Source organism: Synchiropus splendidus, chromosome 9 (assembly GCF_027744825.2).
Source record: "Synchiropus splendidus isolate RoL2022-P1 chromosome 9, RoL_Sspl_1.0, whole genome shotgun sequence".
In the NCBI taxonomy this organism is placed as follows: Eukaryota; Metazoa; Chordata; class Actinopteri; order Syngnathiformes; family Callionymidae; genus Synchiropus; species Synchiropus splendidus.
The window spans coordinates 19,958,612-19,974,426 of record NC_071342.1 but is presented as its reverse complement, the minus strand read 5'-3'; the positions used below and the strand labels follow the sequence as shown (position 1 = coordinate 19,974,426).

The 15,815-nt window shown below is 41.4% G+C and overlaps 3 protein-coding genes and 1 long non-coding RNA gene across 4 annotated transcripts in view; 3 read left to right on the top strand and 1 right to left on the bottom strand.

The window, feature by feature from the left end:
• The window catches only part of mypn (myopalladin), a 15,781-nt gene extending 12,324 nt beyond the window's left edge, over positions 1-3,457 (top strand). Inside the window, exons 16-21 of the mRNA XM_053874714.1 lie at positions 47-126; positions 1,454-1,580; positions 1,675-1,882; positions 1,953-2,118; positions 2,191-2,324; positions 2,412-3,457. Coding sequence (XP_053730689.1) covers positions 47-126; positions 1,454-1,580; positions 1,675-1,882; positions 1,953-2,118; positions 2,191-2,324; positions 2,412-2,590 — 894 coding nt within the window. The 3' untranslated portion in view covers positions 2,591-3,457. The remainder of the gene's footprint in view (positions 1-46; positions 127-1,453; positions 1,581-1,674; positions 1,883-1,952; positions 2,119-2,190; positions 2,325-2,411) is intronic.
• The window catches only part of LOC128764697 (uncharacterized), an 18,910-nt gene extending 4,224 nt beyond the window's left edge, over positions 1-14,686 (bottom strand). Inside the window, exons 1-3 of the long non-coding RNA XR_008415785.1 lie at positions 14,623-14,686; positions 13,939-14,024; positions 12,555-12,687 (exon numbers count right to left, since the gene is read on the bottom strand). This is a non-coding gene — a long non-coding RNA (uncharacterized LOC128764697). The remainder of the gene's footprint in view (positions 1-12,554; positions 12,688-13,938; positions 14,025-14,622) is intronic.
• Positions 5,904-6,585, top strand: atoh7 (atonal bHLH transcription factor 7). The gene has a single exon (XM_053874713.1). The coding sequence runs from the start codon at positions 5,996-5,998 to the stop codon at positions 6,422-6,424; it is 429 nt and encodes a 142-aa protein (XP_053730688.1). The 5' UTR covers positions 5,904-5,995; the 3' UTR covers positions 6,425-6,585.
• On the top strand, positions 9,589-15,815 carry pkd2l1 (polycystic kidney disease 2-like 1). Its single transcript, XM_053874715.1, has 15 exons — positions 9,589-9,868; positions 9,948-10,061; positions 11,077-11,204; positions 11,510-11,763; positions 11,835-12,059; positions 12,119-12,347; positions 12,910-13,080; positions 13,158-13,339; positions 13,411-13,531; positions 13,607-13,705; positions 13,770-13,891; positions 13,958-14,075; positions 14,840-14,952; positions 15,021-15,135; positions 15,447-15,815. The coding sequence occupies exons 1-15, from the start codon at positions 9,589-9,591 to the stop codon at positions 15,561-15,563; spliced, it is 2,388 nt and encodes a 795-aa protein (XP_053730690.1). The 3' UTR covers positions 15,564-15,815.

Sequence of the window (15,815 nt, the reverse complement as noted above, 5' to 3'; positions counted from 1 at the left end):
TCTTCAGATTTATTCAAGGTTTCAGTGATAATTCATTTACATACAGGGTCGAATCAGCTGTTCGGGTCACTTGATTATCCAAACAGGACCTCCTAGACATCGGCTAACACCAATCCACTCTCAGAGGTAAGTAGGACTCGGTTGCGACAACATCGTAGATGTTTGCGTAGCTATTAATGACAGTTAAAAAAACATCTTCAACAGAACACTAGTGCCATCCTGAATAAAGACAAAGGGTTGAGACTGCCAACGATGACTTTACAAAACACAACAATCAAATCAATGAAACAACTTCCAGGACTCAAGAATTGTATTGGCTTACAGCAAACGTTAGACTGCAACTGCACACTGTCTAAATCAGTGATTTTCAACCACTGTGCCGCGGCACACTAGTGTGCCGTGAGAGATCGTCAGGTGTGCCGTGAGAAATTATCCAATGTCACTTTTTTTTTTTAATTAACATTTATTAATAATTTTCTGCAAATATTATGTCATTGTCCAGTGTCCGTGCTGTAAAGGCTGGCAGAGTAATGTAATATTTGTCCGTGTGGCAACACGTAGCTGATTGCCTCGTTCCTCCAAGAGAATTAGTGATGCACCTGAGCTGTTGAAGAAGAGCTTCGTGTGTGTCTTTCTTCTATTCCTGCCAGGATATCGGCTTTGTGTTCATCTAAACAGGCCCAGGTTTCACACTGACTGAGTATAAATAAATTGAGAAATTATATTGTAATTAAATATACTATACAGAGTGTCATTTTGTAACATTTTTGGTTAGTGGTGTGCCACAAAATTTTTCCAATGTAAAAAATGTGCCGTGGCTCAAAAAAGGTTGAAAAACACTGGTCTAAATCACTCCACCATCCATGATTTTCATTTAGTCATTAGATACTATCCTGTTTCATGAAGTCAAGTATTGAAATGATGAATCCACATGAACATTTAAAACGCCACAAAAAACATTCTCACTTCTTAATTCGTATTTCTGACCATGCAAGCAAAAACAGCTACCAACTTTGCGCACATAGTAAAAATGTAATGGAAAAACTGTTCTTTCTCTTCCGTTTTTTGTGATTAGATTAGAAGTTAAACAGTAGTGTCTTCCTTCATGATTTTTTTTGCCTATATAGTGTTTTCCTCAATAAGGACAAAGTGGATTCTTACACCTAATGAGCGGTGAAAATAGCATGACTGAACTTGTACTTACTTTTATTTTCCTTCTACACTGGCATTTCCTTTGGTTTAGTTGCTTGTCTTTTTTATTCAGATTTATTGTGCTAAGTTGGGTTTGGGGGGGCCTAACGTTTTGTTTTCTGTTATTTGTCATGGTTTCTAAAAACACAACTGTCTTCAAATACCTCCAAAAAGTGATAAAAAATCATTTTTGTGATTTAATATTGAAAACTGTATTGTTGTTTAAGTTTTCAAGGCCTAGTTCACCTCTGAACATTTCCAGGGTGCGAACACGCATACAGGAAGTTGAGGTTGAGCAAACCCAGGAGCGTTCCTTCCGACCCCACTTTCTCCAAGCTCCTGGTGACATGTTGGGACACGAGGGTGGACTTTGTCGTCTTGACTGCAAGGTAAGTGACACCTTTAAAACGTTCTGTTAAAAATATCAAACTTTAACAGACAGGTTGAAAATTGACCAATGGAGGAATTGTTTTTTTCATTCAGGTTAGTGGCCTTCCCAGTCCGGAGCTAATGTGGTTGGTGAATGGTCGGCCTATCTATCCAGACCAATACCACAAGATGCTGGTCCGGGAAAACGGCATGCACTCACTGGTCATTGACCCTGTCACTCAAAAAGATGCTGGGACATACACCTGCATTGCATCTAACAAAGCTGGACAGAGCTCCTTCAGTCTGGATCTAACAGTCGTAGGTGAGGTAGAAGCCTTCTTCAGTGGCTGAATCTTCTGTTGCGGTACAATAATCAATAAATTTCACTGCAGAAAAAGAAACAAAACACCCACCTCGGTTTGTAGAAAAGCTACAGAATATGGGTATCCCTGAGGGAACTCCCGTCCGCCTTGAGTGTCGAGTGCAAGGAATGCCTCCTCCAGTTATATTCTGGAAGAAAGACAATGAGACCGTTCCCAAAACCAAGAATCGAATGAGGTAGGCAGAAATACCATTTATTGTTTGTTCCACACACTTCCTCTACTTACAGGAGGTAAACTGCTTTTGCAGCATGCAGCAGGATACCACAGGATACGTGTGTCTCCTTATTCAGCCAACTACAAAAGACGATGCTGGTTGGTACACAGTGTCAGCCAAAAATGAGGCTGGAGTCGTATCTAGCACCTGCAGGCTCGATATCTATGGTACTATTATCAGCAGTACCTCCATATATTTGTGTAGGAAATGAGGAGGCTTCATTCAAAACATGCTCCTGCTTCATCCTTTTGCAGCACAATGGCACCAGAGCATCCCAACACCCATGAAAAAGGTTCAACGTCCTGGTAGCCGCTACGCAGCACTGACAGGCCAAGGACTCGACATTAAGTCTTCCTTCCCCACGTCTGACACCAACCCAATCTTGTTCTCCAGCTCTCCTCCTGAGGCCACTCTGGAGAGCGAGGAGCTGTGATGGAAACTCGCCTGGACTGTTGTGATTTTTGAGATGTGTGTGACGTGAGACATTCAGAATCAAATTAAACTGAACCATAGTTACATCTGCTCTCTGCTCAGAGCCACTACAGTTGCAAAGTCTTAGCGTCATGAGCCATTATTGCTGTAGAATAAGTCACGTTTGTTTTTCTTGATCACATTTTTGCTTGGTGCTTTTTAATTCAAGCAAACATCTGTGTACTTTAATTTCAAATGCAGCACTGTATATGCGTTTTAATGACAATCATATACTCATATACTAGTTCAATAAGTGCCTTTATAATCCAGCTAATATGTCCTCAGAATGGTTCAGGTTAAGTTTAGAAAATAAATCAAATGTAACATGTGAACTCATCATTTTCTTACTCTCACTCTCGAGTCAGGTCAGGCAGACAAATCACCGGTTGAGATTGCAGCCATTTAAAATGATCAGAATAAATCAACAAATCTAAAGGTGTCACTTTAAGTTGGAAATATGTACATAGCCATGATTTAGCAAATTTAAAAAATTGAAATTGTCTTTTGTAAGTAATGTTTTTTTTTCCTAGATCCAACACAGTTACACTACTTATTGTTTATCATTGGACCACTTGCTGAGGCTAATTCAAACATGTTCAAGTCCTGAAAGTAGATTTGAATTTCCTGTCTCTCGGGTCCTGTTCTTGCAGGAGTATTCATTTCTCTTTGCCAAAGTGCTTCTTCTCGACTTTTGAGATGCTCTCAAAGTTTTACACACAGGAAATAGATATCATTAATGGTTAAATCTGGTTAAATATCAAATATTATGTCACTAAATGACACCAACAAGTCATCTATTGGGATGATTATGGAGCCGAATAAAGCTAATACCCACCCGATGTAAAGTTGCACAATGTAAATGACTTTTCTTTTGTTTTAAAAAAAATAAAGTTATATTTATTCAAAGTGTTCCAATGCCCTCTGGTTTGCTCTTGGTTGGAGGAAATTGACAGCTTGTTACTATCAAATCTTTTCACGTGGAAAAAAAAAACATGTATTTTTCATTTTCACAAGTGTGTTTTGCAGATGCCTTTAAGTGTCTCAAAGATGCCTACAAGCCCTCACTGATGCTGAATTACAAAACAAATAGAGGGGCTCGGAAGCCAATTAAGCATTGCTAATCAGTCCAATTAGAAGGCAAGACGGCTCAAACAGGCAGAAAATTTCATTCACCTTATCTGACCTACTTATACTACATGCCTCGTTCGACCAGCTGGCAAGCCGAGTTGTTCGCTGACAGCTAGTGGTGTGTATTGCAAAGACGAAAATATCACTCGGCCTGATTTTTAGCTTTGCAGGTTTCATGGATTAATTTTAGAGACTTGCTTATGCAAGAATTGCAAATTAAACTTATGTACAACATGGCTGGCGAGGCGAGATCAAACGTATTGAATTAAAACGCTGTTTCACAACCTCACAATGAGTGAGTTTTGTGTCCTGCAGCGTCAAGAACATATGTACATGGAAACATTTTGGTTACACTTTCTCCAGGACAGAAACATACGCTTTGTGGACTAATCTGTGTTTCCCCATAAGGAGACTGGGATTACTGTGGTGGTGTTTCTGCCGCAGCAGACGGGACAGTCGGCGATGGTGACATATGGCTTTTGACAAGAGGGCATGGCTCAGCCGGTGCTCAAACAAGCCAATCAAGTGAGAGGCTGAGAGACGGGGTAGAAGACACGGAAGGGCCGGGCCACGTCTGAGAAGGGACCCTCAGACAAGACAAGCAGCAGCTGGCAAACTACATCAATCTGTAATCAATGAACCAACTGGTAGATGGGATTATATGCCTAATTGCACAGCAAACCAGTCCATCCCAAAATGACCAGACAGCATCAGCTTGTGTCCATGACCCAGTACCAGAGACAGCCATTATTCTACGCCTCTAACAGTGATTAATCATTCATAACCTGTCTCTACAGCCAAGCTTCCCGTTTGTCAATACGCCGACAAGAGCACGTCAGGCCACACAAAGGACAAGAAGGAAGACAACAACAGTTGGAGGAAGTTGGCCTTTACACATATTGAAATTAAGAGCAAAAATAAAATCAATGTATATATATATATATATATATATATATATATATATATATATATATATTGGGAAATACATATGACTATTTGCTTGCTCAGTAAACATTTACACACATTGCACTAACAGACTTTATACGTCTAAATGTAACACCCCCCAAGTAGTGTAATATTTGCAACATATAAAACTTTATTATCGCTTGCCCTCAACGGAAAGTATCATGTAAAAAAGAGAAACCAAAAACAAACGTTTTGCGTGTACTTGGAAGTCTGATCCGATCTATTCTCCTGAATTCAATATTACCAGATGGAAAGGACAGACTGACAAATGATCCTGTCTGTCTCATTCTCTCGGACCACTTCACAGATCAATTATTTATTTCACATGTGGTCTCCTGTTGGTCACAACATTAACACAACCGATCGCTCCACTCAAATCACTGACAAACTGACAAACAACTTGTTTCATCAAAGTGATGATGAAGATGTTGCAAAGCCTGAGGAACACCCGACTTCACCTGAACATTTAATCTGTACTCAGTAATCTCCACACAATCTTGGTCCATATTGTTTAGCGCCTTAATCCCCTAATATTCGGTTAGAATCCCTGAGGTTACAGGCCACACTTACACTTCTGTTGCCTCGGGCTAATCTCAGATTATGGTTATCATCACATGGAGAGCAGCAACACGAGCAGTGAAAGGTGACATCTTGATGCCCCGAGGCAAAATCAAAACTATTTTAGATTTTAATTTGATCAGTCTGTAAGATATTTCTTTCATAAATCAGATTACTAGGGTGAATAGATGTCACTATTACCACGTGTATTGTTCATTTGAGACACGCAGAAACTTATTTGTAAAACTCTGTGGTGTGTTCTGCTACCAGATGGCAGGCTTTTGGTGTTTGTGTCACATGGCACTGAGTGAAGCCTCGACCAGAGAGCCCTGCCCAATGTAATTGGAATTTCATTAAGGTTTTTGTTTGTGTGTGTGTGTGTGTGTGTGTGTGTGTGTGTGTGCTGAGTGTGCCTGTGCGTGTGTGTGTGTGAGTGTGTGTTTGTTGAGAGTGGGTGTGGGTGTTTAGGAGTCTGAATGGGTGTGTTCCTCGATTAGCAATATTTAGGATTGGGGGGGCGAGGGCCGGAACTCCACCTGCTGCCACCTGTTCATCTTCTGGGCCTTATAAAAGCTGGTGCCTCACTGTCTTGAGGACCACAAGCACCGTGGACCTCTCAGGCAGGCTACAGGACTGGAGTAAACATTTGGATCAGAGGACACTGAGGAGACCTCTTCCGGCTACGCATATCTTCCATTTGGACATCTCAGACACCATGAAATCCCGTCGGCCCAGCTGCACTGACTCTGGATCTGAGTCCTCAGAGCTGGACTCAAAGAGCCCGGAGAAGTACGAAACAGCAACACGACGGAGGATGGCAGCTAATGCCAGGGAGAGGAAGAGAATGCAAGGGTTGAACACCGCGTTTGACCGCCTGCGGAAGGTGGTCCCTCAGTGGGGCCAGGACAAAAAGCTGTCCAAGTACGAAACCCTGCAGATGGCTCTCAGCTACATCATGGCTCTTAACCGAATTCTGACTGATGCCAGAAGAAACAACGCTCCTCATCGACAGTGGCTGGACCTGCAGTTTGACTGTGTGCAGGCAGAGAATCTCCAGTACCTCATGAGGTACGACCCTGGGTCGGGACAGGAGTACATCCACTCCTCCTACTTCCAGTATGATGAGCAGCAGGTCCATGTATAGACTGTGTCGTTGGCTGGATAATCACTCATGTTGTATGTGACAATGTGACTCATCGTCTCCAATGTAGGAGACAGTAAATACATTTGTATTACAGTATTTATTTATTTTTACTAGAAAGGCTTCATTTTAAGTCTTCTATTTTTGAACTGTTGAGCAGATATCTGTTCAAAATATAGTTGCGGAAAAAAAATGTTAGACTGTACAGATGACACAATTCATTGTGTTTGTAGCAGCAACTCTAATGTGTGCAATTTTTTTTTATGACAAAACACTGTTTAACATAAAACCTATTTTTGGATTGTTGAAATAGAACTGTGTAAAGTTATTTTTTTTACATGCAAACCTGTTTTTGTTGAATCATTTTATTTATCAAAAATAAATGTCATTTTGTATTAAGTTAAGTGCTTCCTTTTACTTATGACAGATGGATAACTGCCAAACCGTCATGGTGACGCAACAATAAAAACTAATAAAAAAGTATGCATTGTACTATGCAGTTATATTTCGGGTGATTTCGTAAGAGGTTATAAAAGAGGACGAGTGATTTACAGCATCTTTGTTCAGTGTCAGTTAGCTAATGTTGTCCAGCTAACGACTCAATAAAACGGCCTTTTGTCCAAACCTTCTGTACTTACTGATAACAGTGTGTTGCGTCAGCCGACACAAACTTTAAAAGAAAATTTGAGTCAAATCAAAATGCAGTGGGAGAGAATCCAGTGGAGTGGAACCGGAGAGGAATGGCTGTTTACTATCGAAGCTGCGTAGCGACAGATTTAAATGGCACTCAATAGCCATTGTGAAGTGATCGTTTCACGTTCGAAAAGTTTGAATGGTGGCACAAGCCAAAGCAGATTAAGGAAGCCTGTGTGCCAGATCCTGCCATGGCTTCAGCGGGGGGAGTCGAAATTAAACTCCATTGTGTGCTAATGGCTGTGTGTAATCTCTTAGTGCGGAGCCAATGAAGCATGAACATCCCGAGCTGCACCAAAACTATATCTGCATCGAGGCAGCCCAGTGAGACGCTCAAATTTCTGTTTCTAAAAACAGTACATTACGAGTCTTCTGGTCCCACATGACAGAAAAGGTGCTGAAAACTCTGATACAGATGGTCCCCATGAGTGATGAACACAGTGGAAGTTTGCATATCGAGCAACCGCTTTCTGACAGTTGGCACGACAAGAATGAATAGAGGACAGAGTCAAGAGGGTGCAATGGTAATTACGCGGGGGCTGTCAGTGACACTGTAATTACGCTCTTCATTAATTCAGTCACAAGAGATGAACAGTTGGCGACGGGAAAATAGCATCCACATGCAATTAATTGATTTTCACAATACCAGCTCGTGATTGGAAGAGTTGTTAATCGATGGTGACAACAATGTGCCCAGCATGAGAGTAACTGAGAGGGTCAAGCAATTAATGCCTATTCTCCGCCCTAATGTGAAGTTGTTGAGTGTGAGTGATGGCATCACTTCAGCAGAGAATATTTTCCTGTTTTCAAGCGTCCCACTGGCAAGCAAAGTTTCATATAAGTCATTTATGCAACTTAAAATGACTTGCTATGGTGCAAGTTAATGACGTGCCAAAAAGTCAAAGTAACAATACCCAGCTCAGATTTACTATAATTGTCAACCTTCAAACATTCTACAGAAACACTTCTGTGTAAAAGCAAACTGTTTACTTTAGTAGAAAATTAAAATCCATAATAGATTTTCTTAACTGATGGGGTGTGAGGGTGGACCAGAAGGCCGTATCTAGGGAGTATATTAGTCTGCTTTTAGTCACAGTCCCACAGCAGACCAAAGGCTGCATGAAAGACAGTGGCCATTTTGCATAGACAAAGTTGGATATGAACACAGAGGTAACATTACTTAAACATTAGAGACCCACCGGGGAGGGATGGGGACTTACAGGTACTGTTTCTCGGCCTATAGTCTGTCTATACAAGAAACATCACATTCATGCAGTCGGACGTACTGTATCATCAGCGTATCAGTGTCAAGTATCCAGACCACTGCAAGTTTTGGGTCTCCCAACATCATACACACTCACCCAGGCAACCCAGGAGGTCCCTACTTGCATCTCATCCATTTTTAGGCTCATGGAAGGTTGTCCAGCCACTTTCACTGCACTTCTCCACAAGTTGTTAATTCTCACCACCTTTCCCTTCAGTGGCCTCAACACGCTCTTCCAGCATGAGTCAATGTTTCTAGGTGATCACATCTGGTCAGAGACTTCTAGTTGCACCATGGTAGAGGAATTTCAGTTCTGCAGCTGCCAGTCACAGGCGAACTGGAGGAATGTTCTATGGTGGTTTCTCTCTAGCTTTACTGAAGGAGACAGCCTCCTTTGGCACATGGAGCAATTGCTATGACTGGCACACCTGATTGAGGTGCCTTCAACAGCTATTAGCCACATAGGCATCAATATGCGCCCATGGTGGTGCTCGGCATGACTTGGCATTGTAAACGTCATGTACCAGGTAAAGGAACCAATCAAAAACAGCCTGAAAAATGTCTGCCTAGGTGAGTCTGCCCAGCACAGTAACCTCCCATTTCGTCCATGTTCTCTGCTGCCAGAGGAGCAGTGTCCTACTTGCTCTTTTTCCAAGCATGTTCGGGCTTTTTTCCCATAGTAGATGGTTGTGCTCCTTGTCCAAGCATTGTGAAGCACTATGAGCTAAGGCCATGGTACTAGCGCTTCATGGCACATTAAAAAACACCAACCAAGTGGTAACTTCATAAAAAGGAGCAAAAAGAACAACCCAAGTTTTCAACTGTTTCATCACGTTTCACGTTTCATCAATACAAAATGTTTTCCAGTCTTTACCGTCTGATGATTTCGTGAGGGACAAACCAATGGTCTGATGGTGGGTCCCAGTTCTATAGTGAATTTTTCTTTGCTGACGTGGTTTGTAGTCAGAGTGTTTAAAAGATCCACCAGTCTAGTGGTAAATGAAGCTAAGATTTCCAGTAGGCTTACTACAACTCCTTCACAAAAAAAGTGCATGAGGGAGAGCCGTGAGGTCTACTGAATCAGCTCCGCCCACTTCCCAGCTGACATCACTCACTCTTTATAACCATCTCTCTGGCAGGTGTTTATCAGCAGCCCACTCTCTCTCTCTTCACTCACTTCCCCAAATCAAGGAGGATCTCGAGCTCCCTCATGAAGCGCCTGAGCAACCGTGCTGAGACTCACCTGACCGGCCAGACGGAGTGTGAGATGGAGAGCATGGGCAGCAGTGGCTGGGTGAACCCGGCCTACACAGACTCCCCTTTGCAATTCCCCCGAGCTGTGAACACCATCTACGACCCACAGCCGGTCTTCCAGAACACCAAGGACAGCGGGTACAAATTGGACAAGCCAAGTTCCTTCATTGAGGAACCGCTTGCTCCTGACCACATCCATGTGAAGAAAAGTCGAGGATGCTGCTCTTTCATCAAAGGTAGAGTTTTCTATTGAGTTACAATGCTCTTGACCTTAATACCAACATATCACTAACATAACAACCACATCTCCTACAGGCTTGTGGGGCACAACTTTGACGGAAAACACCTCCAACAACAAAGAGTTGTTTCTTCGAACTACACTGCGAGAGTTGGTGGTCTACCTGGTGTTTCTGCTGGACATTTGTCTGCGTGAGTTTTACAATCTGCTCATCTAATTATAGGCCAAATTCATGAGGTAAAAATATGAAGATATGAAGTGTACACTCTATCAGAGACAGCTAAATTACAGATTTAATTCAGGTGCAACTAGTTTTCCTCTATTATTACACACTCCACCAGGTTTACTCACCTTTGTTTTTGTCTGCTCATTTAATTGGCAGCATTATAACTCCACATATTGAAAATGCATACTCATACATTTTCGGTCATAATTAGAATTGTGACTTTAGATTATGGTGGTTTAGATTAAGGAGGGTGTTGATGGTGTCAGTCAGGGCAGCTCAGTTCAGAACAAGCTAAATCCTATAAAATTGTATTTTTAAAAACAGCACATAAACAAATGGCTAAAATAAATACATTTTCATGTGAATGTGGGGTCATAGCTCCACTTTCATGCAAGCAGCTTGAACTCCGACGGTGAACTCATTATTTATTTTATGCTGGATTTTACAAAGTCATATGAAAGGTCTGCACAAGTCTTTTCTAGTGAGCCGACTCGTGACGTCTGTTTGAATTTTAAAAAGTGCAATACAGTATTATTTTCATTAAACAAGCACTACGATTGTGAGTACTACCGACTGTTTGTTTTCCATCCAAAGCTTTAGAGCAAAGTACAAATATCCTCCTGTCGCTTGCCACGAAAGCTATTGTCCAGTCGAGCATTAGGCCTGAAAGGAACATGCTTGCTGCTTTTCAAAGATAAGAGCATTCGGCCTCGTCTATTGTTGCTTTGTCAGTATCAGACTTACATTGTATGACTAGGCTATTTGCGTCAGACAGCATGTTCCCTCCAAACAATTGGCAAGCCTAATCTGGACCTGTTTTACTGCGGTGACAAAAACATATCCAAACATCCAGTCCTCAATGAGCACTTTCCTGTGTCTTCTTATCATGGCTCTGATGAATGGAGTCACATGGAAAGCCGACCTGAGCAAAACTGATAGGCAAGAACGGTGTGAAAAATGTGTTTCACCCTGTGTTTCAGTGACGTACGGAATGACCAGCTCCAGCACCTACTATTACACCAAAGCAATGACCGACCTGTTCGTCAATACGGCCGGCGAAAGTGGGGTTAAGTTTCAATCCATCAACAGCATGGCTGACTTTTGGACTGTGAGTTCTCTTATTTTAAACATAATCTTACAATCCGAAACAGATGTTATCAGTCCATTGAGGGGTAGTTTTCATTCTATGTATCAAGTTATGTCAGCACACACTGTCATAGAAAACTTCACTACTAGCTCACATGACTTCCACACTTCCATAGAGTTCCAAAAATGAAGGTAAGTTCTTCCCCAATTGGGAGGCAAAATGGGAGCCTACAGACCTACATGTGTGACATCCGTCATTCAATGGATCCCGTCTGAATCGGATGGATAATATAACTATATCACTGACTGATGATATCGTGCCAACAGTTTGCAAAGGAACCACTACTAGATGGACTCTACTGGACCAGATGGTACAATAACCAATCCATGCACAACGGAGACCAGTCCTTCATCTACTACGAGAACATGCTGCTGGGAGTGCCGCGGATGAGGCAGATCAAGATCAAGAACAACTCCTGCCACGTCCACGCTGACTTCCGAGATGAAATCAGCGGGTGTTATGACGTCTACAACGACAGAAAAGAGGATGATCTGCAATTCGGCCTCATTAATGGCACAGCGTGAGTTTTCAGACAACACACCTGAAGGTGATGATTGTTTTATAGACATTTTTGTCTCTTGTTTTCCGCAGTTGGACTTATCACACTGAGAAGGAAATCAAGGGCTCATCTCACTGGGGCTTGCTGACCACTTACAGCGGTGCAGGCTACTACCAGGACTTGGGCCGCACCAAAGAGGAGAGTGTTGCCATGCTGGCAGCACTTGTGGACAACCTTTGGCTAGACCGCGGAACTAGAGCCGTCTTTGTCGACTTCTCCACCTACAATGCAAACATCAACATGTTCTGTGTCATCAGGTAAACAACAAGCAAGCTTATGCAGTCACAAAACACATGACTGACTTTGCTTCTTGCAGGTTGGTGGTTGAATTCCCAGCAACAGGTGGAGCAATCTCCTCCTACCAGATACGGACAGTAAAACTCATCCGCTACATCACCCACTGGGATTACTTCATCCTCGCCTGTGAGGTGATCTTCTGCATATTCATCCTCTACTATATTGTGGAGGAGATCCTGGAGTTGAGAATACACAAGTGCTCCTACTTTTCAAGCATCTGGAACATTCTGGACATTTTGATCATACTGGTAAGAGGACGGTTTATAAATAATTTTCCTGGGTCCACAGACCAAGTAAAAAGCAGTTCCCAAATAAAGCGGTTCAGTCAGTCAGATATAAAATTCAAATCAGCTTCTAATTTCTATAGAATAGGAAAGACCATAGATTAAAGAGACACAACCACTTCTAGTGGTCAGACAGATTTTTTACAGATAGATATGCCCAGATAACCTCACCAGGGTAGCGTCCAGATGGCTTCTGAAAAGATGTCCGAGCCACTGGATTTTCTTGAAGTGAGGGAACAGTGGTAGTGTTTTGAGTGTCTCCCGGATGAATCAGCTCCAATGTCTCAGGGGGAGCCCACCTACCCTGCAGAGAAAACTCATTTTGGCCACTTGTATCGGCAATCTCTGTCATTTGTCACCAGAAACACAAGAACTGCCTTTTGGCTCAGCTCTTTAGTCACAGTGTCAGACTGATATCGATGAAAATGGTGGAGGACATCAACTACGACTGAGATCTCATTGAAAACTCTCATGCCTTATTGATGTGAATGCCACTTTACAATTTTTACTATTCTTGTTTCTCCAGCTTGCTATTGTTGCCATCATATTCCACATTTTCCGCACCGTCAAGGTTGACAATTTGCTCGGTACACTCCTCGAACAACCTGAAATCTATGCAGATTTTGAATTCCTGGCCTTCTGGCAGACACAATACAACAACATGAATGCAGTGAACTTGTTCTTCGCATGGATCAAGGTAAAATTACCAACCAGGTAGAAAAAGGAAAGGGCCGTGATCATTGAAACTGAAGCACTTTGGATGATTCTTTCCAGGTTTTCAAGTACATCAGTTTCAACAAGACCATGACTCAGCTGTCGTCAACGCTTGGCCGCTGTGCGAAAGACATTTTGGGATTCGCTGTCATGTTCTTCATCGTGTTCTTTGCGTACGCTCAGCTGGGATATTTGATCTTTGGGACAGAGGTGGAGACATTCAGCACCTTTGTCAAGTGCATGTAAGGCTCATTTCAGAAGATTTTAAATTCCTATTGTGAGCAGAAACTAATAGATCATACCTTTCTTGCAGCTTCACGCAGTTCAGAATTATTCTTGGGGACTTTGATTATGACGCAATTGACCGTGCCAACAGAGTACTTGGACCGATCTACTTTGTCTCATACGTGTTTGTTGTCTTCTTTATCTTGTTGGTAAGAAATCAAGCCTTTCAACAGATCTGTTTAGAATGTATAAACAAGTCTTAATTTAAATATGGTCATTTTTAGAACATGTTTCTGGCCATTATAAATGACACATACTCCGAAGTGAAGGAAGAGCTCTCGTCCCAGAAAGATGAACTTCACTTCACTGACCTCATCAAACAGGTAACGCCAAACACATTTGTTTGTTTCACAAATAAAATTCAGATTAAGTAATTTTGTCTTTCAGAGCTACATGAAGACCTTCATGAAGTTGAAACATAAAAATGACAAAATATCAGACGTTCAAAATGCTCTACATTCCGGATCAGGCGAAATTGAATTCAAGGATTTCAGAAGAACACTGAAAAGGTGAGTGAACTTTTCTCAGACGTGAAGCATGGAATCATGTTTCTCACCGATGTGATGATTCCCTAGGATGGGACACGATGACCATGAAATCACAGCAGCGTTCTCTCAGTTCGACCGCGATGGAAACCAAATCCTGGACGAAGAAGAACAAAGAAAAATGAAAACGCAGTTGGAGGAAAAGAGGGTCTGAACATTTTTTTTAGTTTGTAGTCTAAGTTTCACTGCACAAAAGACACTTGCTTTTCGGTTAGTTTGAATTTTGGCTAAAGTTAGGGGGCAGCCATGGAACTAATAAGTAATGGGACTATGAATTAAACCATTAAACTAATGATATTCAAAAGATATAAATAAGACCGACAAAGCCAATAATTATCCGTCCACCAGCACTGTCATCAAATATATTAAGTTTTCTTGCACAAGTATAAAAAAAAGTTTATATATTTTAAAAATAAACATAAACGTTAATTGAAGTAATTATGTTCTGAATAAAACAATAAAATAACGTGAACCAAAACAATGATACAGAAGTCAAAAAGTAAGAATAAAGTTAGTTTCCAAAGTATTTTGAAGACATACTAGTGTTTTGAAGACATAATAGCAAAACGGCTATTAGCTTTTAAGATGTTTCTTCGTTACTGTAACTACAGATTATTCCACAGAAAGCATTCAGTTACTTTTATAACAGACATATAACAACAACAATAACAATTACATAACGACTTCAGCTTTACCTGTTTTTCAATCTAAGCAAAACACTTAATCTCGTTTTTATGGTTTGTAACGACGCTTGATCAGTTTCCGCATAAGCGGAAATACCTTTACAAAATAAAAGGGATCATGCTTGCAGCATGAAGTGATCAGTATTTAAAGATGACCTGATCTCAATTAAAAAAAAAAAAAAAAAACATTGGTCAGCAATATTTATAACTACTTGCATTTCCCTCACAGGATGCGCTGTCGGCAGAACTCAACAGTCTCGAGAAGAAGTACGAGAAGGATTTACAGGAAACCGCCTCGAGTGACAAGAATCAACCGTTAGCGGACCGTGAACACCTTTTGAGGTCAACGATCTGATTCATAGTCTCTTTTTGAGGTGTGTTTTAAATATATTCCTTCCACGATTTCACAGACTGAGCAGGCAGGTCATCCAACTTGAAAACTGCGTGGCTGTCATCAATTCCAGAGTTGACTTGATCATGGACAAGCTGGGTTTAACTGACCCACCCGAGGGACACCAGCCCGCTGTAAGTACAATATGAAACCTCATATTATCAGCTGAAAGGGCTCTTAAAAAGACTGGTTGTTACAATAATAATAATACCCATTGTGGGAAGAATAAAGGCAGTCTGATCTAATCCATTCTCCTACGTGAAATATTCTACACTGCCCTGATATCATCCAGCAAAAAAAGTCTAACTAGGAGCAAAATGATATACACTTTATTTCGCCCTCAGCTTGTTAGATGGAAATGTCTCTTTAAGGTTTCATTTGCTCCAATAAAAGGTGATCATTCCTATTGGTCCTTTAACATTACTTCACCAACCTTTTTGCGCAGACTGACCCAACTGCCTCAGGCGGAAGTGTGCTGGTGCCCATGGATCCGTGGTCGAAAGATGAGAAGAACTCAAGAACGGCAGGTCGCATCTACCCGGTGTTCAACAGTCAGATGTGACCCAAACCGAATTGGTCACAAACTCACTTTAACTGATGCTATCATCTGGGGTCTTTTTTCTGCAAATATATCCAACAAATTATTTATTTTTAAGCGATAAATGTAGATATTGTACAAACAGTTGCTCAATAGACTCACTGTTTAGGTGAACATGCATCTATTGGTGTTAGATGAGTATTTGAGCCGCAAATTAAACGTAGACATAAAGCAGATCTTTGTTATAGAGCGCATGATAATGATCAAATTTAATTG